The sequence below is a fragment of the Felis catus genome, chromosome D3 (assembly GCF_018350175.1).
Source record: "Felis catus isolate Fca126 chromosome D3, F.catus_Fca126_mat1.0, whole genome shotgun sequence".
Taxonomy (NCBI): Eukaryota; Metazoa; Chordata; class Mammalia; order Carnivora; family Felidae; genus Felis; species Felis catus.
The window spans coordinates 74,285,955-74,312,419 of record NC_058379.1 but is presented as its reverse complement, the minus strand read 5'-3'; the positions used below and the strand labels follow the sequence as shown (position 1 = coordinate 74,312,419).

The 26,465-nt window shown below is 39.5% G+C and overlaps 1 protein-coding gene across 25 annotated transcripts in view; it reads left to right on the top strand.

The window, feature by feature from the left end:
• The window catches only part of TCF4 (transcription factor 4), a 352,018-nt gene that overhangs the window by 122,820 nt on the left and 202,733 nt on the right, over positions 1-26,465 (top strand). For all 25 annotated transcript variants that reach the window (XM_019815315.3, XM_019815321.3, XM_006938934.5 and 22 more), the window contains one exon: positions 1,328-1,424. In XM_019815315.3, coding sequence (XP_019670874.1) covers positions 1,328-1,424 — 97 coding nt within the window. The remainder of the gene's footprint in view (positions 1-1,327; positions 1,425-26,465) is intronic.

Below are 26,465 nucleotides of genomic sequence, written 5' to 3'. Positions count from 1 at the left end.
TGTCGCTGATTCGTACCGACCCATGCTAAGTCTGTGTTCTCTCTTAAAGTGGTGATATTATCAGCTACCTTGAGGCACTATGCTGAGGTTTAAATTAGATAGTGTATATTAAGCTTTTAGTACACTGTTTGGGATGAGGACACTTAATAAATAAAAATCAGTATAATACAGTGCCTGGAGTGTAAAACCCATGCTAGGCATTTAAAACGTGACATCTTTTTATACACTGATATATTGGCAGCATGAGATTACAATATCATTCAAGTTAATTTTTCTAAATGAGGGAAGGTGATTAAAAACAGGATTATTTGGAACCTTACAGGTTCCAGTTATTTTCTAGGGAAGTGATGTACAGACAGTATCTGTCTTTCTTTGTGTGGACAGATTCTGCCCTTTGGCTAACATGGCAACTGACACCTCTGAGTAAATTTGACTTGGTCTTTGTGGGAGGTACAACCAGCTGAGCAGATCGACCCTTTTTTTTTTTTCCTTTTTGGTTAGTTTATGCACCTTAGTCAGAAACGTGAACCCTACAATATAGATGATTTTTACTTTTCCTATATGTTACTAATTACTCCATTAATAAGTGACTGGGCAGTTTAAAACCATTATTTTAATTTTAAATTCCATCAAAACAATGAGATAATCATCATAATGACAAATTCTTGCCAAAAATTGATGTCTGCTTTTAAAACTTTTTTGTGGCATACTTTGTCCGAATCCGGAAGTACTAATTTATGCTAAAGTTTCGATGTTCATTCACAGTCCTGCTGTAGTAATTTTAACATTCTTTCATGTTAATTACTTGTGGAATGATCCAATTCTCTTACAACTATAATAACAGCTATAACAAAACATTGAAATTTCAATACTGTAAAAGCGAATGTTGTTTAAAAGGCTGTACTTCTATAATTCATTATAGGCTATGGGTAATTTTCCCTGATAGCACAATCTTGCTTGTTTTTTTTTTTTTAAATAATGTGGGCTTACTAAAATAATAATTTTAATATTTACAGTGTACTTTATCCATGTCAGGTGTTTTACATACACTATTTCACTTAATCATGTCAACAACTTCATCCCGTTGGTTTCTATTACTATTATTATTTCTAAGATTTCATAGCTGTTATGAGGAAAACTTGAAATTTGCAGCCTATAGAGCCTCTCTTACCCACTGGACCTGTGAAGATGGAGGTTCCTTATGAGTGGGAATGTAACTGGAAATGTGGACTTCAGTGTCTTTGGGTCACAGAGGTGTCGATAGGGGGTGTTTATATGCTGATTTCTTCATGCAGGATGAAAACTTAGGATGTTGTTTTATTTACAGAACTATGGAGATGGGACACCCTATGACCACATGACCAGCAGGGACCTTGGGTCACATGACAATCTCTCTCCACCTTTTGTCAATTCCAGAATACAAAGTAAGACTAATTTTAAATTGACCTGCACTTTTTGAATGCTTGTATTTTACCATAGAAAGGGGAGAATACAGTCTAGACAGAGGTTCTGTTTTTAGGAACTGGGATCTGTAGCCAGTTCACTCTAGTAATTGTAAATTGCAGAAAAATACTGATAGTTTATGCTTGGTTAAAGGACTACGTTTTATAACCAGGTGGAATCAGGATTTCAGTGATACTGAATCGCTGTGGGGATTGTCTTCCTTAGATAGAAGAGCATGAATTCCAATATCAATGTTGCAATACTTGTTTTCTGATTTAAGGTTGACAGAGTCAAAGTGGTGAATATTTAAAATAAAAATATCTTTGGGCCTGTCCATTGGCAATGATATATAGTCAGTATTACCTGTGAATTCTTACTAAAGGGATTACGGTAACCCCTTTAATAATAGGTTTAGAGCGCTTAAATCAGAATAGTGAATTCAAGCTGAATTAGGAAATCTGGTTGTGTATTTATTGAGGTGTGAGCTTCTTAGTGCTGATGGTCTAGGCAGATTGTATTGTCCTTCACTGGAAGCAAGATACACTTGAGATAGTTTGTGAGTTTCTAGCATGCCCTCATACCGGTGTCCTTAGCATACTTCTCTGTTTTGTTTACCCTGTGGGGATGTGTGTTCAACAGTAGTAACCTGAGCAGTGGGCAATAGCGGGTTGCTTCAGTTTTGTGTGAAACAATGATCTTTGCCCTAGTAAATGTGAGTTTTTAACAATGTTAATAAATCTCACCATGGTCAAATTCTATTGCAAATCCATCAATAAATGAAATTAAATTTCTTGGCACAAGGCGTTGGGCCATCCTCCAAGAAAAACACACAGCCATAATTGTATCATTCTCAAAACATAATTGCAAATGCTTCTAAAGAATGTCCCTATTTTTAAGCCTTGGAAGCTATACTTGTTATTTAATGTATAGATAGTCCTTGAAGCTCATTTTTTTCAAAAGTCACCATCAAATCCATCTAAAGGAATTTCAAATATTTGACATGAAGTAGACAAAGTAGAGAAATACTAGCAACCTATTTTAAATGGGTAATATCATATGCTTGTGCCTTTAAGTATCATGCCAACTTTGAGAACCATGAAGTTGTGTGTGATCCTAAGGCTGTTATTATATTTGTGTTCCCTTTTACTTTAAAATGGTAAGTTTCATATTTACGTTTTAATTTTGTAGCTAAAGCAAGCATCCTGGTTTTTATCAATTGTTGATACAGAGGTGCAGGATATGGAGATACAGAAGACTAGATATATTTGCCAACCTAGATTTTAAAGAACAGCTTTAGACTCTTTAGTGACAGTAACACTAACATTAAATTCTAACACCTTGCTTCTCCAGTTATCCTCATTCAATTTGACAACACAGAATAAAAGATTAACTTGAAAATAATCTTGGGAAGGAGTACTTAAAGGGCATATTAAAGAACTCCCTGAGAAGTTTCTAAAACTATTTTCTGATGAGTGAAAGTAAAATAGGAGAAATAAATTACTACTCATATTTAGAAGTTTATGTTCTGTCCGTGAAAAAAGGGTTTCTTAAGGAAGAACTTGATAAATTAGTATCACGGAATACACCAAGCAATACAAGGATATTAAATATTTGTTTCTTGTTCATCTCTTGCCTCATGGGCAACTGTTTTACCAGCCAAATTTGTTTTTCAATCCAAATGGTATTTAAAATCTAAGTGGGCTGAGAGTCTGGAGCTAGAGCAGTGAGAGCTGACTCTTTTCACTTAGTTGTTGTTTAAGCTGAAAGTCCATGTCAGCTGTGTTCTTTTATCCCGTCTGCCCTCCTTCCCATTAAACTCTTAAATATGGAGGCCAAGACAGTCTCCTGCATTGTGATAGGAAATGCTACTATGTCCGGGAGGCTCCCACCCACTGTTCCCCATGAAAGGACTTCTCTGTTAGATAAGCTGTCTGGTCTGAAACATGGCTCTTTATTGTTTACAAACTGCTACATTTTCCACCTCAAGCAGATTTTTGCACAGAATAGAATTGTGCTGGGGCTAAATGGTTTATCTGACATTAACGGGGCAGTGTCAGACTGGGGTCAGGAAAGTCGCCCTCAGAGCGAGAGGGCACGGCGCAGTCTGCAAAAAAGGGAAAAAAGACACTGAAACAACTATGAAATACCTTGCATTTTTAGTTTGGAAAAGAATTTAAAAATATTTTTAGAGAACTGCCCATGATGCTTCACGAACTCTTCCCACCCCTGTAATTTCTCACATCCCAAATGCCTTCTTGATTGGCTTGTCTATCTCGGGGCTAGATTAGGGGAACAAAGCTTCTCATTGATTTTTGCCCAAGCTGCTGTTTATTTAAAATAAGACCACTTTGAGATGTTATGCGGCACTTTTACAAAGAGAAGATGGGTTGTTTTCGAGAAATTAAAGACAGCCAGTTTACAAATGGAGGCGGAGATCAAAGAAGATCTATTAGTGTGGCCATGAATTTGAACTCACAGAGTACATGGTATGATCTGAACTGCTCTTTGTGTCCAAATCCATATTCTGTGTCATGATCCTGGTGCAAGTTTTCATTCTTCCAAAAGCAGGTGTTAGACTTCATTGTGAGTTTTTGACTACAGTCAATACCTGCTTTCAGAATCTTTAGTTTTCAGTAAAACTACGAAGGATTTCTTTACATGTTAAAGACTTGATTCTGCTATGATGTCACAATTAGGGTAAAAGCTATAGCATAAGAAATAAATCAACCACTTTATACTGGAGCGGATTCTGTGTTGTCAAATCAATCAAGCCTGTGACTGAATTAGGCGTCTGCTACAGAAACAAGTGACACTAATTTTACAGGAAAGAGTTATTAACTGCAGATGACCTGATTTTTTTTTTTTTTAAGTAAACTGTTCACTTAGCGAGGTTTTATTTTCTTGCAAGGAAAGAAAAAAGTAATGAACTGCTCTCTCCTTTTGGGAGTGCATCATTGTTATATATTTTGTCCTTTATGGCAATACACTATTTTGGAGAAACCATACAGGCATTGCTAACATTTGCTCCTGAACTCTTACGGTAATAAAACCCTTTATTATAACTCTGAACTTTTTGATTTCACATGAATGGTTTTGCATAAACGTTGCACTTTTTGTGATATAAATACTTATGTTTGGCACCAAAACACCAAAACTCAATGTATTTATGCATTTCGATTTTTTCCAAAATGGTATGTCATTTATAAGAGTAAAAGACTATCTTCATTAATTTATTCTTTTAGAAACAAGCCTGCATATCTGAATGTAATACCCTATTTGATAGTTTGTGAATCCCTGAAGTAAAAATGGACAAATGAATGCAACTGTACTTGCGTGCAAGCATGGGTTTGTGCACACATGTGCGCCGCACCCCCCCCCATGCCTATTCTGTTGGAATTAATGACACTACTTGGTTTTTAAGGCTACACCACTTCTTCCATTACTGTCCGTAATCACAGTTGCCATACAAAGTTTGGAAGTTGATATTGTGTAAATCCTTTAAAGGAAAACATAGCTAAAATAAACAAAAAAGCCAGCCCCTAATTTTTTTTTTAAATAACCGTGCATGACTTTTTGTTTTCCTTTTTGTGTGGGGGAGTCCGGAGGAGTTGAGAGACGATAGCACTGAGTCGTCTAGCTGACTGCCTGCACTGACCAGTTCATATATGCACTCTCTTTTTTTTTAAATGTTGTTTATATTTTTATTGAGGTATAATTGACATATGACGTATCAGTTTCAGGTGTACAACATAGTGATATGATATCTGTGTACCTGACATTTCCAGAATCCTCACTCATTACTTTCTTTGGGTGGAGACGAGCAAGCTGGTTTGCATTTTTACTTGTTTGAAATGCCCTGTCCTGTTTCGTGTCTGGAAGCAACAAATCACTTTTTCTTTGTGACTACTTATGATTATTAATGGCAATAATGTACACTTGATCTACTGGAAACTTGTTCGCTGAAGTTTTTAAACAGTTTGATTAAACCTTTATAGGGGATCAGTGAATAGCTTTCAGAATATGCTGAAAGGACAGAAGGGCCATGGGTCTGAGGTTTGTGTTTTTAGGAGGATTATATGCTCTGGAAAAGTCTGAAAATCCCAACAAGAGCTATATGCAAAGAGTATGGATTTTTTTAACATTTCTGACCCTGTTTGTTTTTTTTTTTTTGTTTGCAGACGTTAAACTTTTGCAAATAATTGTCCAAATGTTTTTACAATGGGAAAACAATATATTTTCTAGCTCTAACTTTTTGATCCAAGGAAGGCTCTAAGCATGCATTTTCCTTCTATTGTTCCAGAGGCTTATTGAAAACTAGATTGTTTGAGTGAGCAAGTTGCCAGTAAGATTATAGACATGCATTGGTAACTGAAGGATGTGAAAAGTGATACTTTTGTACAGTTGGGTGCAGCTTAGTTCAACATCAGCTGCTGTGTTTTTACATGTCCCATTGTGAATGGTTCAGTTTCCTTACTGTGGTATTTGGTTGTAGCCCCACTAACGGTAACGGTACTCTACCAGTGCCCTGAATAATTTCCCACTGTAGAGTAACTGGTTTCTAAACTAGCTCAGTGGAACATTTTACTGCAGGATTAGATCGGGGTTTCAGGCAGAACTGAAGAAGGCTGCTGGCTTATAGGATGACCTTTGAATCTCATCTGGGTTAGCGGTTGATATTTTGATTTGGTTACTGTGGTCATATTGTGACAGCTGCTAGCTCATTATAATTCGGTTCCACTGCTCCGTTTGCCTAGCAGGAATATTTAGGTTTGTATTACTTCAAAGTGTTTATGACTACCCTGAGTTTAGCCCAGCATAAAGGTGAAGTGTTGTGAGTGTTTTCAAATCCCAGTGGCAGAGGCCAGTGGCACAGTCTTCTTGTAAAATGGTGAATGTGAGTAGATGCTAATACAGGGAGTTTTTCTTTTCATTGTAAAACTGGAAATAAACCTAAATGAAGAGGCTCTAACCAGGAAAACTGTTTTTGAAAACCTTAACGTAAAATAACCACAAAGAAACATAGTTTTTTCAAAACATGGGTAAGATTTAACTTGACCTCTTTGTCAGATGTTTTCTTTCCATGCAGGAATTTAAATATTTGATTAAAAAATAAAACCTGTACAACAATGGCAAGTGTTTGATATTCTAAAGTGCCAGAGGTCAAATAATATTTTAATAACTACATGAAAATGGAACTGTGAATACGGATGGCAGCTCTAGAAATTTTAGTTCACTTCTAAATTGTTCTGAAGTCTGATGGTGATAGCAGGCTGTTGGCGAGTTCATTAGTTAGGGACGTCTGTGTATTTTCAGTGTCTTCTTTTTTTAATGACTTTTTTTTTTTGCTTGAATTTACTATGATATCATCTGTTATCTATTGGACTGGTAACGTGGTAACAAGCAATTTCTGAGAGAAGAAACATTTAATTCTGGTGTCATTTGTTGTTAGCTTTCTTCGTTCCAGAGTTTTGTTATTTGAATATGTTAACCTAAAATGTCTTCCCCAAGTATTAACAAATAAGACTGTTTTAAGTGTCTTCCCGGGTGATATTATTAATCCTGATTTTGAGCTAAGGCTTGGAGCCAAAGAACTGGCTTTTCTCCTCTCTGTTTTGCTGCAACTGTGGGTGGCTCCTCAGGTCAGGTTTTTTCCCATTTTTAAATCGAGGGTGGAACAGACCTTTAAATGATCTCTGAGGTAATTTTCTCATCTAATGGTCCATTGATCTTTTAGGTATGCCATTTTATCCTTGTGCTATATTTTATCTTGTGAGATGTTTTATCACTATTTCTAATCCATTCATCTCTATTTTGTGATACCTTCAAGTAACTTTGCTAGTGATGTGTTTTCCAAATGTTATTCTTTAAAGCCTGATTCAAATGGATGTTTCTTTTCTACCTCTGCTCATTCCATATCTATAGTTAAGGGATTGGATTGATTGAAGATAAAATAATAGCTTATTAAGTTATATCACCAGGAGAGAAGTGTGATGCATGGGCCAATGCTTGGCATAGAGTTGTAGGACCTCAATAAATGACTGTCGAATGGTTTTATTCATGGCTAAATCAGGAAATCACGTATATGGGGTTTAAATCCTGAATGAAAAGCCCATAAATTAAAATCAATCCTACATCTGTCTCACTGTATCATGAAGAAAACCCTAAATCAGAGCCAGTCTTACAGAAATTAATTCTCTAGTACTATATCCTTGGCTGTCCAGAATATTCTAATGTCAGGGAATGGATCATGTTACATGGTGGTAGATTTCAGTTTTCAGTAAACGTACCACAAAATATTTTATTTATAAAAAATAAGTCATATCAGTCTTATTTTGAAAGGCCATTGAAAAAAGTTAAGTGTTTCCAGTTTTCAGATAGGAAAACTTGTCCACTCTATAAAAATTTCTGTTTGCCTTTCATGGGTCTGGCTTCCTTTCCACTCAGCCATTTAGTGTATGGTATGCTCTAATTAATGCTGTGATCATCAAACATTTTCATAGTCAGGTTTTATAAGAAGATTTAGAAGAGCTGATCGCATAAAATGTTACTTGAAAACGACAGCCAACAGGAAAGTGTAGATCTTCTAAATACTAGAGGAAGATTTCTTGCATAGAAAGTTACGGACTCTAAGAGAAAATAAATCATTTTAGAGTAAATAAAAGTAAAAAGTAGTATGTATCAGGAAGAAGGCTTTTACTTAGAAGTAATGGAAACTGTGACTAATGGTCGCTTTAGAGGAATTACTCTTTTACTAGAAGTCTGGTGGTGAGCTGCTGCTAGAATCGGTTTGTGGCTCATTGATATCAAGGCAGGTGTCTGGTGATCCTTTTGTGCTTTCCCTCATTGTCTCAAGATGGCGGTCACAGCTTCAGATGTCAAGTGTGGGTTCGATGCAGCAGGAAGCAGGGAAAAGGGAGTCCCACAGTGTGATTCCCTGCTCCTCGATATCCAGTGGCCATCTCCAGCTTCAGAGTTTGGGTGGTAGGGAGGTACACAACAGCTACTTTGGCCAGTGCATATCAGGCTTGTTGATTGACAGGGTTTATTTCATTTCTTCTCAGAGAAAAATGCATAATTTTCAGCTTACCAGTTTGGACAATGAAGAACCAGGCTCAAACTTTCATGTAGTAAGAAAAGTATAAAAATGGGTCTCGAGTCTGAATGCTGGTCAGCAAATTAGAGAAAGGGACAGAGAGACGTGGAGTATTAAAAAAAAAAAGTGGTCGAAATGAAGAAGGTGGAGAAAGCACAGATGTGAGAGTCACCCACAGGAAAGAGCCTGATTGTGCCTTCATTGTCCTCATCCTTTGTACGAGACAGTGACCAGCCAGAGTCCACGCTTTCCATGTCTGCATCACCTAGGACCTTCTCTCTTAGGTCTCTGGCTTGAGTTCCTGCCACTCTGTGCAGAGCACCCTGGCCGTGCAGTGGACCCTTAGCTGCAGCCATCAGCCTTTTCCACGGTGCCTTTGGTGGTCTTTGGCAATGCGCACTGCTAGTCCCGTGGCAGCCATTCAGAGCAGGCCTGGCATCCTGGAGCCACAATGTCCCATATATGCCGTCACAAGTACCATGAGGGGAGGTCCTTGCCCCACACCACTCAAACTGTCTTTTGTGTACTTAACCTCCAACAACCTGCCACGTCCTCGTGAAGCACTCACACAAGAGTACCCCTTGCCCGCAGCAAAGACAACAACAACAACCCTCTATTTTATTTTCATATGTACGACAATCGTATTTGTTGATCTTTAGTGTGGAGGATTAAGTGCAGCCAAAAGACATTTAATTTTAGTTAACACGCCAAAACTGCGTGAAATTGTGGTGAGAGCTGGATTCAGCTTTTGGCCCGAAGTTTCCACCTCTGTCAAACACAGTCATGGCATAAGTCAGGCCAGTGAGAGAATAGGCAGAGGGAAGGGCCATGTGTCATCAAAGGAAAGCTGTATGTGAAGTCAACAGTGTTGTTTTTATTGAGTATGCAAGTTTTTCTCTAAGGTTTTCATCGGAAAGATGGCTTCTTGGAATTTCACATAAAGTTTGATAGTTACGATATGCCCGTGATAGCATTAACCGGTAACATGTTTCTTGACTGGATCCTTGAGTCCCAGGGTATTAAACACTTGGAGTTTCTCAAACCTCTCATTGCCTCTTGGCTCCAGGAGAACCGTCAGTACAGTTACAGGATCTGTGAACTAATAATGTCCGTGAAAGTTGCATGTCTACCTTGAGTGCCATATGGATCGTCAATGAAAATAAGCCTATTCTCTCTGTTCACGTTAAAACCTTCATTAGGACCACAGTAGCAAAGGAACTCAGTGTTAAGCGTTGAGACGCATCACTGAACAGTAGAGTAGGCCAGGGCTCAACACAGCCTTAGTCTTGACTGTTCCACTTCCTGGTGATTGGACTTTGGATAAATCGATCCCCAAGTTTCTCATTTCTGTGAGGATAGTAATACCTGTCCTACCCGCACACCCCAGAATCACTGTGAGCAGTGCAATGAAGTGATACGCGTTGGGACAACTAACTGCTCTGTAACCGTTATCTTATGGCACTGCAAGGCCACACTTTGGGTACTCTTACTTTGGTCTGTAATTAATTGATGAATGTATAGACTTTGGGTTTGCCTGTTAGCAGCTTTAAGACACCTTTACCTTCTACAGAGAGTGGAACAGAAGGCAAGAACAGGTAGAGATAGCATAGAATGTTCGGTTCTGTAAACATCAAGACCAGAATGGAAGGATTTCTTTTTCAGCCAGTTCACAAACACAGTAATCCTATAAAATAAGTACCTCTTTGGGGACAACTTTTTTGAATTCAGATATGCCCCTTGTGAGATGCTTGCCTCCAGCCATTTGTCCCTCCAACTTAAATATTCTCAAGTTTCGTTCTTACACGTGGCTAAAAATACCGTGCTACGCTATTTGAATGGTGGGGCGAGGGGGCCTACCGGCAAGCCAAGATGTCTTTGCCTGCATTGTAGGTCATCTGGATAATGAGCAACCACTAGGTAGGTTGCTTTTCACCAAGGAGGTGCTGTTACACAGACCTTCCACATTCTCAGGAATGTGGTAGAGACAGTCCTCATCCACCTGGGTTTGTTCTTCTCCGGAGAGGCTTGGCATAGAATGTCGCTCTGCGTGTGATTATTCTCTGATTCTCTTTACTTCAAAGGGTTTTTGGGTCCTTCCTAAGGAACTCTGTATTATTTTTGAGTAGAAAAAGGTATTTAGTGGATCCCATTTCATTTCCCTTTGCAGAATCAGGCCTCCGGACCCACAGTTGCAAGATGCATGGAGCATAGATTGGGATTAAATTAAATTTGTTCCTAAACACTTAACAGATACAGCCCAAACATTTTTCATCTTCCCGAGGATTGTTTATTAATCACTCCTCAATTCCTTGACACATGCTTATTAATAGGAAACACCGGAAGGAAGCTTCACTTTATATGGTGTAAAATATTGCTGATGATAGTGTTTCTGTTTGAAATAAAACATCGTGAGCTTTCTTATAGGTTGAAAATCCCGCTAAAGCCCTAATAGTGGCGAAGTGGAGGATGGTAGGCCGAGCAAGGATTGTTTCTAGCTGGACGTTGGGTTGACGCCTAGCTTGTTACTCTCCAGTTGTGTGACCTTGGGCAATCTTTAGTGCTCTGATGGAATTTCTCGTCTGAGTTGTTGCTCTGTGTTTAAGTGAAGTAATATGAACAGCACCAGGCACTTCAGTTCTGTTACTGCAAGTTATTATTCTGTGCACTTTTATTTTATCTAGGTGCCTTTTCTGTTTATTGGGTCTGACTAGTTTGGCAAAAGTGGTGTGCAAACTCGAGGATCATATAGCGAATTTTGGCAGAATGTGGAAGTGATTAATTAAATGCCACCCCTTCATGGGCCATATTAAAGCTGAATGAAAATACAAAGTGTGGAATATCTGACAACACTTGGTGGAGAAAGAAGAGACAAAAGAAGCAAAAGATGAGAGAGAAAGAGACACATAAAAATGTAACTTTAGAGCATTCTGATCACACAGTACAGTTTTCTGGTATTATCGGCACTGGTGTGGTCCACTCTCTGCAATTACTAGGTTACTAATTGCTCTTGCCTTTTCCTCACCTTGGCTGTTCAGACCAAGCTGTACTCTTAACAGTTCAGCAGCCAAATCTGAAGGCTTCAGATGCAAGCAGAAACTCTTTATGTGTAACTGATTGTAGTTAATTGGGCAATACCAAATTGTGGAGGAAAATTTATTAGTGACCCCGTCTCCTTCAGAAATTTTGGAGTAGTTGGAAGTGAGCCTAGTATCTGTATTTTTGGAAGCCTTAAACCCTGGTCTCCTGACAGGATTAAACTTATACTTTATCTTGTGTGTGTGTGTGTGTGTGTGTGTGTGTGTGTGTGTGTGTGTGTGTTTGCATTGCATAGTTTCCCTTGTCCTTATTTATTGATGGGCTCACGAATATTATTTGGAAATTGAGATGCACTGAGCATAAATAGATGAAATATCATGGCCGACTACTTAAGTAGCTGTGGACAACCTCTGTTAGGCATTCTAGTAACTAGTTATGGGAAAATACCGACCTACTAAATAGTAGTTTGCTTGATAATCTTATGGTGATCTAAGTAAACCATTTTTCATTTTACCCTTGGTTTCCTTATTTCACTTACTGACCTAATTCATAGAGATGTGGTCGGGGGAAAGAGCACTCTGAAATTTTTCATTACCTCCAAATAAAATGTTCTAAATACATATACTTCTGTGATTGCATTTTCATTCACTGCACCATTCTATATATAGTTTGAACACCAAATTGGAAATAAAACAAAAGAAAGCAGCCTTGCCCACAGTCTTTTAAAGGCATTTTAATAGTTAAAGAGATTTTGCCCCATACCCTCATGAGTTTCATTTAGTTCTGAAATAAAAATTTACGACTGTTCTCTCAGCTGGGCTGATACTAGTTTTAGAGTGGAATTGAGTTCACACCTGCTCTAGCATAAAAAGAAGCCTCTATGTGACTTCTTTAAAATATTCGCAGAGTAAGAGAACTCCCTATTCCTGTAATTGTGACTACACGGTAATGTTCTTTGCAAACACTAGAGGAACTGCTTATAAATTGGTTCTGATTTGCTGATAGTGTCCAGAGCTAGATGGCCGCCCGAAGTTACCTGTGTGCCTCCAGGTGGAATGTGGTTGTGGAGATGCAGTCGGTTTGCGTAGGTAGTGGACCTCCATGAACACTGGAAAGTGAACATATGGGAAACTCTTTGCATTTGCTAGGCCATTTAGCTGTTCGCGACATGGTCTGTTAGGCAAAGTACGATGGCTTTTCTGAGTGCTCTAGTTAAGAGGCGGGATGTATGCAGTAGAGTGCGCTTAGGTGGATAGTTAAAAACCAGTGTAGGCTTGTACGTCCATCATGCAATATCTAAATTTCGATTCATCAGAGCAACTCAGGTTTCCTTATGACGAAGGAGGAATCCTCTGTATGGAAGAAGAAAGTGCTCTCAAGTCATGTGAAAATCTTAATGACTAAGGGAGGGCTGGTTTTTATATCAAAGGCGGTTTTTCCCTGGTCATTGTGATTAGGCAACATACTTGAGTAGTTGCATGTAAACAGCATGCCTATGTAATAAACCCCGTTTTGTATGAGTTGGACCATAGATGGCAAGGCACTACTTAGAAAAAATATTTGGCTTGTTGTAATATTTAGAGGCTGATGACCTGCCAAAGAAGCCTTCCCCTGTGAACCCCACATTATCCCCTCGCAAAATTGTGAGGGTTGTGCATTTTATAACTTCATCACAAGTAAATATTCAGAGAGAGAGCCTTTTCTAGAGGCAAAGTTGGAAGTGGCAGAGAGGATGGAACGTGGATCCCAAGTTCCGTTTCTGGCTTGCTTGTATCACAAGCAGGTTTTATACCTCGGATCTTTGCTGTCTTGATTTTCTAGTGGAGAGGAAGTGCCATTCCTGTATGGCAGTGAGGAAGAGGGCAAATTACATGTCTGTGAAAGCAAACCAGAATATCTCACTGTTTGAAGGGTTGGAATATCTTCTTTGGTAAATACAATTAATGTGTTATCGTTATTTGTCTGCAATCATATGGTCGTCCGTATATGTGTTCCTTTAACCATCTATATAAATTCCATTTGTGCTAGAAGCCAGCCAAACTGATACACTTCAATACTCAAATTAGTCTTTGGTTCATTTATTTATTAATCTGATAAATCTCTGTGAAAAGTCTGTGCCGCACTGGCCTTGTTTTAAGTACTAACTACATAGTGACATGCCCCTTTTCTTGCCTCCAGTGTGGCTCATAGTCTAAGGAAGGAATCAGGTTGGTATCAGATGGTTACAAATCAGGACATTAGGGAAATAATCATGTGTGTACAGGGTGCTGTATATATATATATATATATCTGGGCTACCAACCATCTGATTCCTCATAATAATGACTAAAATGTTTTGGTGCTCACTGTGTATCAGGCATGGGCTAAGTACACACATTGTCTTGTTTGTTCTTACAATAAAGCTCTGTGTTAGGCATGGCCATTTCTGTTTTATGGGGTTGGTGGGGGGCAGTTGAGGGTCAGAGAGATTAGGTCACCTGTCTGATGTTGTGTAGTAAGTGGCAGAGCCCAGATTCTAAGCTCTATCTGCTGAACGCCAAGGCCCGTGTTCTTAACCACCCTGCACTGCCTCACTTGCGGAGAATACGGAAAAAACTCCCTGAGGTACGGTAGCAGTTAAGCATGTGTTCAGCTGCAACTAATAGAATATGTGACAGTAGTAGGTTAGTTGAATAAGGATGGCTTTTTTCCTCACTGAATGGGATGTCTGGAGGTAGGACGTTGCCTGTGTGGATTCAGCAAACCAATGCTGCCATCTTTTCCTTTCTTAGCGCACCAATTTTCATTCTTCAGCCTTTTCTCTCCTCTTGCATTTCTTTGAGGATGGCTGGTGAGCCCCAGACAGCATCAGAGTTCACAACTGGAAACCAGAAAGGCAGAGATCAGAGTAGCATCTATACCTCCATCTGTCCTATTCCATCAGGAAGGGGAAAAAAAAAACATTCCTGGGAACTGGTGACCTTGAGCAGAATTCTGCTCATGATGCGTTGGCCAAATCTGTTGCAGGTTTACTAGTAGCTGCAAGGGAAGCTGGGAAAGTGAGCGTTCACAGTGTCAGTTGACTCTGACTTGAGGCAGACAAGAGAGAGGGGCTTGGGGATGGTCACTGGGAGAATCCCCATGAATTTAGTTATATGGTAAGTGATATTGCATGAAGTGAGTCTTAGAGGACGTGTTAGAACTGTCCAGGTAAAAAGAAAATGGCCAGTTGATACAATTGCTTGGGCAGAGGTGCGGGAGTGAGAGGGTGCTACAGGGAGCTGGCACAGAAGTTATTCCGTGAGACTGGGAGAACTCAGAGGAGGGGATGATGGGGAAAGTAGGATTAGAATCCTGGCCCTAGGGGGGCGCCTGGGTGGCGCAGTCAGTTAAGCGTCCGACTTCGGCCAGGTCACGATCTCGCGGTCCGTGAGTTCGAGCCCCGCGTCAGGCTCTGGGCTGATGGCTCAGAGCCTGGAGCCTGTTTCCGCTTCTGTGTCTCCCTCTCTCTCTGCCCCTCCCCCATTCATGCTCTGTCTCTCTCTGTCCCAAAAATAAATAAACGTTGAAAAAAAAATTAAAAAAAAAAAAAAGAATCCTGGCCCTAGAAAAATAGGTAGGTGGAGGAAGTTGCGTTTTCATTGAAGCATGTGGCAGACTACTCAAAGACTAATTTTAAATAGCGGGATAACATGATCCAATTTATGGTTTAAGACAGTCACTCCAGCAACAGTGCAAAGGGGAGGCAACAGGAGAGGCAGGGAGATTACACAGGAGGTGATTAAAGCACTTCCAAGAGGAAATGATGAGAGATTGAACCGAATCAGGAGCAATGGAGATGAAGAGGAGGATACGCATCTGAGTGATAAAAGCTGAAGGAAATGGTTGGAGTTGGTAACTGATGGGTAAGGGAGGGGTCATCTTTGGCTTCTTAGCCTTGGTCTGTTTTAGGCCACCTGGTAGTTGGTGGTGCCATTCATTAGGATGTGTAATACAGGAGGAGATGTAAGTTATGGGGACTAAAAGTAAATTCGGTTTTGGACAAAATGAATTTTTGAGATGAGTGTGGGTGGATTGATCTGTGGCTCTGGGCTGGGATTGCAGATTTGGCATACAGCAGTCCATATTTGGTAGTTGACGTCACGGGAATGGATAAATTACCAGAAAAGTGAACCTATTTTCTGATTAATCATTTTTCTGTCTAAAGATCTTAAGTTGAAGGCAAAAGAGAGAGAGAGAGAGAGATAAAAAGTGCCTCTACCTCATCTTTTCCTCTCTACACATTTGGTACCTTTGAGAAAACTGGATAATGCTTGATTTGATCATGAAATCATTCTCAGTATTATATTTAATCACTCATTCCTAACATACTATTTTGAAATTCTTTCCTCCCTTTTTCCTCCCTCCTCCCTTTCTTTCCTCCCTCTCTTCTTCCTTCTTTTCTTCCACTGTGATAGGTTACAATGAAACTCTTGTTTCAGAGTATCCACCATTTTGGAAAGATACCCTAGATCCTTAACAGTCAAATGGAACCTACAGCTCTTCTTATGTTCTTTCTGATTTACATCAGCTCCCCTCCCAACACAGGAATCCTTCTAGATGAGGCTCTGGCAAGTCTGTTGGCATACAAATGACACTATGACTAATGTATGAATGAAAGGATCCCCAACAGGCACTCATTCCTCTGCTGGGGGCTTCACTGCATTGGAGAAGCCGCCACTGACAAAGTAATTCATTGCACTTCAACAGCTCTGACTTTTTGAACGTTCTCAATTGTGTAGCTGTCAGCCTGGGGTACCGGGTTCCTCCTCCAAAGCTACCTGGCATTGTGCATTGTCTCTCTTTCCACACAGGATAATCCTTGCTTCCTTCAAAAGTGCCATTGGAAGGCATTTAGTGTATCATACAGCATGGTTTAACTACTGGTCACGTCCTCTGCATGTGTTCTAGTGGTCTCTTTCCCTCTCCAAATGGGAATCCAGGACTTACCTTAATATTCCAGATCTGGTTTAATCAGTAGTGGGTTTGCTTTTACTGTCAGTATTAATGCAGCCTAAGGTTCCATTTACACATCCATGTTTTAGCAGTGACTGAAAATTGAGCTTGTCGTCCACTAAAGCCATTGTGTTTTTAATATTCATGGTTTTATTTTTTTTTAAGTTTATATATTTATTTTGAGAGAGAGAAAGCACCAGTGCATGAGCGGGGGTGGGGCAGCAAGGGAGGGAGAGAGAGAATCCCAAGCAGCTCCAGCTGTCAGTGCGGAGCCTCAGGATCTGTGAGATCATGACCTGAGCTGAAATCAAGAGTCAGATGCTTAACCGATTGAGCCCCCCCAGGCGCCCCTAATATCCATTGCTCTACAATCAGGTCTTCTACTTCCCTGTGTAGGATGGGACTTTGTATCTATTCTTGACAGATTTAAGCGTTTTGGTTTTTGTCTACAAATGTGCCAAGTCCGTCATTTGGTTCTGTCAGTACTGCAGATAGTTCAGTGTGATACTTAGCAGTGTGTACTCTTGAGTTTCAGTCCTGACTACCCTTTCCACTAGTTTCCTCACCTAAACGTTGAAGATAGTGGTAAAATCTACCTGTTTGGATTGTTGGATGAAATAAATGAGGTCGTACATGTGCAATGCATAGACAAGTGCTTAGAACATAGTAAGCACTCAGTAAATGTTCAGCATTACTGTTGTTGCAGTGACGTGGGGAATAACTGGGGGCCATTTCTGTAATTGTGAATCCTTAACTGGTGATATTCTCTCTGGAGAGGAATCTTAAGACAAATTATTTTTCTCTGGCCAATGGCAGAAAGCAAATGTGGTTCTTGATATTGAGTACTGTAATTAACCTAATTACCAGGCAATAGATAGGATATGGTTATGAATAATGTTGCCGTTGACTGATAATTATAAACTGGCTAACTTTGTAGAGCTTTATGAGAGAAGAACTCAAAACGAACAAACAACAACAAAAATCTTAAAATTACCTGGACAAAGTCCTAGGTGTCCTTCATCTGTACTAATTTTAAGATAGGAAATTACAAGTTGAGCCAGATACTAAATTATATAGGTGCCGAAGGTTAAATGAAAATTTGGGTTAATACTGAAGATAAATTGAAGAGTAATTGTTCTCTTTATAGAGGGTTTACCAGAAGATGCCTTTAAATTTAGACTATGAAAATGAGACTCATGATCACTTTTCAGGAATATAGTTCTTGTGACATACAAGATCTGTGAGAGCCATGTGTGAGCACCTAGGGAATTTTAAGAACAGGATCCTGCTGCAGGACATTAACCTGCTAGCGAGGCATACTCGAAGAGAGGGAGTGGATTAGCATCCAGTGACCTGTTTTATAATCAAGCAGTAGGACCTTGTTGAAGGTCTAGGTTGACATGAGCCAAGGTTAGATCAACCTGACTTGTTTTCATAATGAATGTCACAATGGTGACAAGTCATCAGGGACACCAGTACACTATTTGCAGTTGCAGTCATCTTTCTGGACAAATCGTTCTTTGACATCTTCTGTTTAGGCATATCCACAAGAAGTACAAATGGCACCTGAAAAAAGCCAACTCATCTTGGTTCATCATACCAGCGCGTAAGACTTCTGTAGTCTCTTCATCCACAAAAGTCCTCCCGTGCACCTGACTTACATTCTGCTCATTTCCTTGTGTGTGGATTTTGATCTGGTGCATTGTGAGAGGGAAGCCAGCCTTCCGAGAGTGAAACTTTCAGATTTTGTTGTCTCCAGTGTGAGGTCCGAGAGGTGCTTTATTAGTTAGGGAAGTTAGGAAACATTCAGTTTTTTTCTTCTGTAGCTTTTAAAAATCATCATGACTTCCAACATGTTATTTTTGTATTGGCATCCATTGCCAGTGCTGTGTCTCAGAAGAGCCGGGCCTTGTGACAATTACTCCTCTGAAATTGACGGGGCTGTAAAATTTATTCAACTACTACCCTTTTCTAGACCAAAGTAAGGTTATATTTTTCACTTTTATAGACAGACAAATTAAGGTGTTTAAAATAAAACCCACTTCCCCTTTTCTTTATTTTTCAGATAATCTGTAGCCAAAAGCTTATTGGGTTTCTGTAGAACTGCCTTGTTTTAAAAATCAAATTGAAGACCAACTTGATTCTGCCTGCAGAGCAAAGCTATCTGCCTGTTTAGAAAATCTGGATGGTTAAATTGGAAGCACGTTCTGCACATGGTTTAGCAGTTAGTAGCCTGGAAAATGACCCAATAGCCAAGATAGTTTTTTTTAATCTTCATTGTAAGTGCTTGTTTAAAGTTTAAGCCTGTAATTGACTATTTTGCACATTGTTCATTGTTAATTCTTTTCAGGCTATTATAGTTTGTAAATACATTGCCTGCTAAGTTGTGTCAGTGGAGGAACATTAGTGCTATAAGAAAATCCAGTTAAATGTGGTGCTTAAAAGCATTACCAATTAGATCAGATCGCCATGATTTCTTAGTGATCCTAGGAAAGTCACTTTCTATTTGTGCAAATTTTTATGTACTTAAAATGCGTATGTACTTTTTTTTTCCTGGGATAAAGGGCGGTATATATATTTACACTATTCTATGGGCTGCTGAAGAGCTTCTACTGATTGGTGCCTACATTACTCAGTACTGTTACATGGCGCCCTTAGTCTGTTAGACACTGGAGGGGCAAAATTCTCCTGTTCTGCACTTTTTATCATATTTATTAGCTGGTGTTTACCAGAGAGGTCAAGCTGTCCTATTTTGTATAATTTGTATTTAAGAAATAATTTTAATATGCATACTACATGCAGTTTACTCTGTTTAGATGGCTGTGACAAACACGGATCAGAAAATCAGATAACTTGCTGGTATTCATTCTTTAACTTTTCAGTTTAGAAGGAGTGGACATCACTTGAAATTACAAGCTAATACTGGCTGATAACTAAAGGTTATAAAAATTGCAGTGGAAAAAGAGTTAAATTCTGCCTATCAGGTAGTAAGGACCCCTAGAATATGGACATGATATAGGATGACAAGATAGATAAAATGTAATTTATCTGTGTATGATATAGAAAGAAAAATAATGTTTGGGAATGTACAGAATGTAGCTTAAGCTATTTATCATTATGAACAAGTGGAAACTTAACATAAAACTCCTCTTGATTAAGTTTTATGTGAAACAAAGGATATGATTGGAAGTGTAGAATTGGAGAGTATTTTAAGAGCATAATGATAATCCAGCTCAGGCTTCAGCAAGTCTGTGGTCAAACTAGAGAAGAGGAAAAAAGTGCAGGGAAGCTTGATTGGGTTATGCAAATTTGCGACACATGTAGGAGTTTGGACCTAACGGATTGTTGCACTGGATTTGGTCATCAAATGATGCTTTTCATAGCAAATATTATCTGAGCCATTGATTTAAGCACTGAAAAATGCCAAATACATGTAGACAGAACTGCGGCCTCTCTGTCCCTTTGAAAAAAAATTTAGCACTCATCCTTGAACGTTAGATGCTGTAAAACGGAATGAGAAAAAGAAGGGATAAGTAGAGAAGGGAAGAACACTGGGAATGGGAAGGGACATGCGTGCTCAGAGATGAGCTCAATATGCGGATGCCCCACACTTCTGCTGGGTAAGAAGAAACACACTGTGAGAATATAACAGCTATCAGGCAAACAGAACTGGAAACTGCAGAGCACAAGGCAATTATGTATTAAGAAAGAGTCACAGTTGACATTGAGTGGTATAGCGGAAGAGAATGGCATGGTTGCAGGAAGATGTTAAGAATATTAAAAAATATCCCAAAATCAAGAGTGAAAAAAAGCAAGAAAGATTGCCTATGAGGTGATGATAAATAATAATGAGTTATTTCTGAAAGCGCCTAAAGACCAGGAGGTCTGAAAAGTGGTTTGTCAAGCCTTGAAGAGATAGAAAGGGTAATTTATTGACAGGCAATGGAGACAGTGCTAAAAAATAAATGAATTTTTCACCTCAGTGTTCACAAAAGAGGATGGGGGACAGATGCCAGAAACAGACATAAATTTCCCAGGGGAGTGAAAAAATACAAAAGAAATCAGGATCATGCTGAAACAGGTGATCAAGGAGTGAGAAGAAAAACTAATAAAACCCTAAAGCTCGCACCCAAAAAACCTTGAAAAAAGTTGAAAGAATGAAGAACCAGCTGGGAAGGAGAAGAAAGACAATTAACTGTGGTTCTTAGGATGGTTGGAAATAAGTTTTTGGATTTGTTTTTATCTAATGAATTCATTAGGCTAGCCCCTTTGAAATTTACCCTTACAGGGAACAACAGGCTGGTGTACTTAAAAAAAAAAAAATTTATCTTAAATGGCCTTTGAATAACCAAGACATCTTTTTTGTCCCCCAAGATCTCAGTCTAAGAGTTACTCCAGTATGCCCGCTGTTTAATGTTCGTTACGTATTTGTTAAGTGTTTATGAAGTCTTGCTGTGTTTCCAGGGTGTTCACTGAGTCACTGATGCAGCCAGCACATATTGGACACCTCTTAGTGCCAGGCGGTATGCTAGATCCTGGGACACAACACTAAAAAAGACAGACGTGCCCTTAGGGTTTTTGAAGTTACTTCTCCCTCACTCCTATAAGCAACCCTACCTCTTGCCGGGTAAAGAAAGGCCATTGATTTGATTTTCTCATCATTCCTAGTCTTACTTTGTTACCATTCTTGGCATCTTGATGGAGAACGTATGGAGAACGGCATCCTCTTTATTACTGGGTCTGTTTGCTGTACTGTCCTCAGGGTGGGTGCCTGCGTCCTTTCCCTCGTCCTCACATATGTGGATATTACTTTCCAAGCTTGCTCGGCTCCCCAGTGCTCCAAACCAAACTTCGTGCTTGTTGATTCCCAGCAGCTATCCCTGAATCCTTAACCTCATCTGCTGTTTGGGAATTCAGAGTTCTTCCCTTGGGCAGATGTGAGGGTGCGCCTTCAAATGTCCTTTTTCCTTTTCTCCATTTTCCCCAACTCCTGCATTTTGACCTTAGAGTACACACGCCTCCCATCCTGGGCTGACGACCATTGTCTTCCTTCGGGCTACCTCATTTCCCACTCTTTGCCTCCATAAACTTTATGGCCCACTACACCTCATTCAAAAGACCCTCTGTTTCTCCTCCAGAATTAATCCTTCTTTGCTTTCTGTACAAAGATGACTTTAAGACACTCATCAATGCAAATACTCTTGTGAGGAGGACTTCACTGTGGTCACTTCTTTCCACTTTCGGACATTGTTTTAGCAGCTACCTAAGAAGGGAATATGAAAGACATTTCAGGGACGTTATTTCTGAGCATGTCGGACAGGGACAAATAGACTTTCATCCACTGCACAGTTCTGTCCTACAGTACCTAGTTCCCATGGCCAAAGTCTTCTCAATAAAATTAATCTCCAGTGGCATCTTTCCTACCAGGACTTTCGGTGGAGGTCTTTGTTTGGAACAGCCCTCTTATGAGCTCTTGATTCTCATATATAATTGTTCTGGGTTTAAGTGTCTCCGAAAGCTGGCAGACCTAAGTTCATCTATAGAAGAAGGATCTCCTAAGCTACATCCCTATTTCTTTTGTCATATTTTCATCATTTATACAGAGCCAGTTGCAATTTGATTGGTATTCCCAAAGAATAGATCATTCGTTTGGGGACTGTCAAACTTGGGTGAATCTGCCATCTTACCGAGGTGGGCGGGGGGAGACTAATACGCTCGAGACACTATAAACACGGCAACACCAACCCCCTCTGCAAGTGCTGTGTGACTAATGAGAAAGTAGAAGCAAGAGCTGGATAGAGAATGTCAGAAAGAAGCTTTGGTGGATCTCAGCCTATATTTACTTTGAATATTGTTTCATCCCACTCTTCCCTAATGTCCTTATATATCTGATATAAAATTATATCTGATGAGTGGCATTCTTTAGCTGTCAGCCCATGGCCCCTGAACTCCCTACAGGCATGTGACCAAATCTTGTAGATCTTCACCCTTGCTGTACATCTGAGTTACCTCTGGGCCATTCACATAATACAAATGCCTGGGCTCCACCTACGGACATTCTGTATTTTTGAGGTCTGGGCTGGGATCCAAGCATCTAATTTAAACGTGCATTTGGTGACACTGATGTCCTGCCAGGTTTGAGAATCTCTGACCTACACATCACATCAAAGAGCTGTCATTTTGGTTTTCAAAACTGCTCCATTCTTTTGAACTGAGCACTTCTTTTTAAATCCTTCTGTTTCTTTTTCACTCAGTAAAAGTGAGTCATCACCTACTTAGCACCTCACTGTTTACCATCAAGATATTTTTATATTATAAATTAATAACTGTTTTAGGTCAAAGAAAATGGATAGTTTTAAATATGTTGAAATTGTCCATTCTTCCAGAAAGGGCTGAAATGATATCTATTTTTCATTCTATTTGTCCTTCAAATCAATAGGCTTAATCTAATGGCCCTGAAGATTGGCCTCTGTGATAATGATGGGAGTAACAGACATTGTTGTAAATTTGCAATGAAACATTATGTATTTGCAGCAGGAATGATTTTTCTTGTAGGAAAAATGTTAATGGATTTTTACTAACTTAGAGGAAAGACAAGCCAAATTAGAGGAAAGCTGGCACTATAAATATTTCAAAAAGAACATCCATTTATTGTTTTTTGGGAGTATACAGCTAAGACTAATGACATTGAAGAAGGGAGTTCTGTCTTATGCAGAACAATTAGGAAAATAGCTAAGTATGCTATGAAATTAGCCTGGAAATTGGTTGTAGGCAAGTATGTTTTTCTCAAGTACTTGGGTGATTTTGTTATACTTTGCAATATTATCTCTACTATCTTGTATGACTTACATATGGTACATGATAAAATATTTTTTAGGCTACCTGTTCAATAAAAGGAGCATGAACCACAAGTTGCTGTAATTTGTTTTTATGAGGGGTTCCCGCCCCCCCCCCGAGTCTGTTAAGTGGTGAGGTAATTAGGGTATTTTGTTATATGTTCTATCACCTTTGGAATGATAGAGCTGTTTTTGTTTAATTTGGGTTTGCCGTACACATACACTGTTTCGATCACATTATGGATGCAGACCTCGGGTTGCTCAGAGCCATAGTTTCGTAGCCTCTTTCCATGAGGCTCTCAGGTAACATGCTGGCCATGGTGGTGGGTAGAGTTGTGTGCTTCTGTTCAATATTCTGTATATTTAATTTAATAAAATTAAAATGCAGAGAGAAAATCAGGTAAGAGCTTCTGTGTTTTGTAATATGTTAAATGAGTTAAAGAAAATGTATGGAATTTAGTTTAGTTTTTGCACTCGTCATAGTATGTTACATGTTGCCTTCAAAATTGACACCTGCTTTTATTTAGGAATTTTTGGCAAGTTGAAAATGTAACTTCTAGAGAGAATTAAAGGTCTTATATTTGAATGAATGGCTAAATCATTAATCATGTGGAATTATTTCTTGGGATGTTAATAACTGTTTCTTTACCTGTGAACTTCTTTTCTGATCGCAGAATCTTGATTGGTGAAGTTTTGTTGGAAGACATATCCCACTGTTCACAGGCCAGGGATACCAGTAACTTGTGGAAAGGGCCAAAAACACATTGATTGGTTGGATTTTAAATTACTTTGTTTCTGAGTTTATTTGACTTGTATCATATGTACTGATTCGTATCAGTTGCTCTGGATATAGACATGGACTTCTTATGATTTTTTCCTGTATTAATGTTCAGGCTTTAAGTTATTCATTAATTCCATTTATCAAGTATTTATGGAGCACCAGCTTTGTGCCAGACACTTGGCATGTGTCGGTGGTGGTGATATCCCATGAATACCATGTGCTCAGAGTCACTTTCTGTCTAGTGGAAGAAGCAGCAAGTGAAGAGGCCAAGGGAAATAATAGCGTCCTTTGGCAGCTCCTACCAGGGAGGGACATCACCTAGAGGAAGTTGGGGAAGTTGACATCCGAGTCCAGATCTGAATGATGAGGAAGAGACAGGCAAAGGGAAGGGAGCTGTGTGAGAATGAGACTGAGGAGTGTTTGAGGCTTAGGGATTTATATCTGCAGAAAGCTAGAAAAGAAAGGATTGGGCATCTCTTTCAGAGCACTGAGAGAGGGAGGGTGTGAGGCATAGATTCTCCATGTCTGCGAGAGCCAGCTCATGAAGGACCTTACAAACTGTGCTCACCATGTGTCCTTCATTCAGCAAATATGTGCTCAGCATGGACTACACGTCAGGCACTTGGGATACATCCGGAAACAAAGCAAAAAATAATGCCTGCCCTTGTGGAGCTTTTATTCAAGTGGGAGAGACAAATAATAAACATGTTGCTAGTGGTTTTGAAAATGGGCCAGCAGCATGTGTAGTCCAAATGGTTACAGTCTCAGCGTTTGCCAATACCATTGAGCCAAATCAAAGACTATTTAATAAAAATAACTTTACAATCATTTCCAGTCTGATGACTGCAGATAGACTTATTGATAACTCGGTATATTTACACAGAATGTTGAAGGTTACCTATTATTTATATTTATTGATCACTCACTCTGCACCGGGCATTGCGCTAAGCAGTGAGCACACCACACTTGTGGAAGGAAGGAAGGCACTGACGTTCCCTGCAGTCAGTGTTTCCAATTCATCAGGTAGATATCCCTAAGAGCACAGGGCTTATCTGTAATGTTGGGTGAGACTATTGGAGAGGGGATCGGTATGGAGTGGTTGTCCTAAATTCCTGTTTTAAAACATGTTGCCAGAACCAGGATTCTTTCTCGGAACATTTTGACCATATCACTATACAGGAAAATTGCTTGAATTTTTTTTTTCTCCTTAGGATGCAAACGGAAAAACAAACATTCTACATAGTTATTGAAATGAAACATTTGCTTATAATAAAAATGAATTATTATAAATAAGTAATTTATTCCAGTGAGCACTTTTTGGTGGAATTAAGAAAGAGCAAAGGGTACACTAGAAGTCAGTGTAGGGAAGCAGAGGAGAAATGTAGTTGAACAGAGCGGATGAAGAAAGATTTGTCTGAATTTGCCCCACAGTTGTAAGAGCATTGAATGAAACTGTTTGATGTATGGGAGGTATTTGAAAAAAATTACTGTACTCTGGCAATCTCAGCCTGATTTGTTTTGTCTCCCTTAGAATAAAAGTTGCAAGTGGGTAGGAATTATGCCTTTAAATGTTAGCCTGTAATGGACTGGGAAGCTACTCAAGGGTAACAGCTGAGGAGGAAATGGCTCTGTCAGCGTCGTGCTCATGGATGATTGGGCACATAAGGCAACAAGCAGAGAGAAAGGTGCAGAGGGAAAAGGTCATAAAACAGGAAGGCTCGTTTGCAACTCAAACATAATAGCAAAGGCAAAAGCCTTGGGAACCACCGAGGTAATCTATTTTTCCGCTTAACGGAATACAAATACGTACAGTTGAAAAGGTGGGTGCTTCTTGTGCAGACGTCGCTGTCATCAGCAACGCACACAGTTTGATATATTTGGAGGAACGTTGAATCTCGTGGTTCTCCGTTTCTCCCCAGGTGACCAAAGGCATGCATTTTCAGAATAGTCCACATTAAGTTCTAGTCTTTAAATCCGTGATACAAATACAAAGCTTACCTGTCCATGTAAGAGCACATTAAATCTGTGCTCCATCAGCACTAACTTCTAAATAACGACAGCGACCTTTGTCCAACAATGTCCATAATGCTTACTGCTAATGTCCAGAAATGTTTCTCGATATCCCATCATGGTTACAATAGCCACTAGCTACTTTGCTCTTACTGTATGCCAAACCCTGTGCTTCGATTTGCAGATTTTCTCTCACAGCGACCTTTACAGAAAGTATTTCTCACCCTCATTTTACGAAGAAGAAAAGCGAAGGACAGAGAGGTTAAAATAATCCAGACAGGGGGTACGCTCC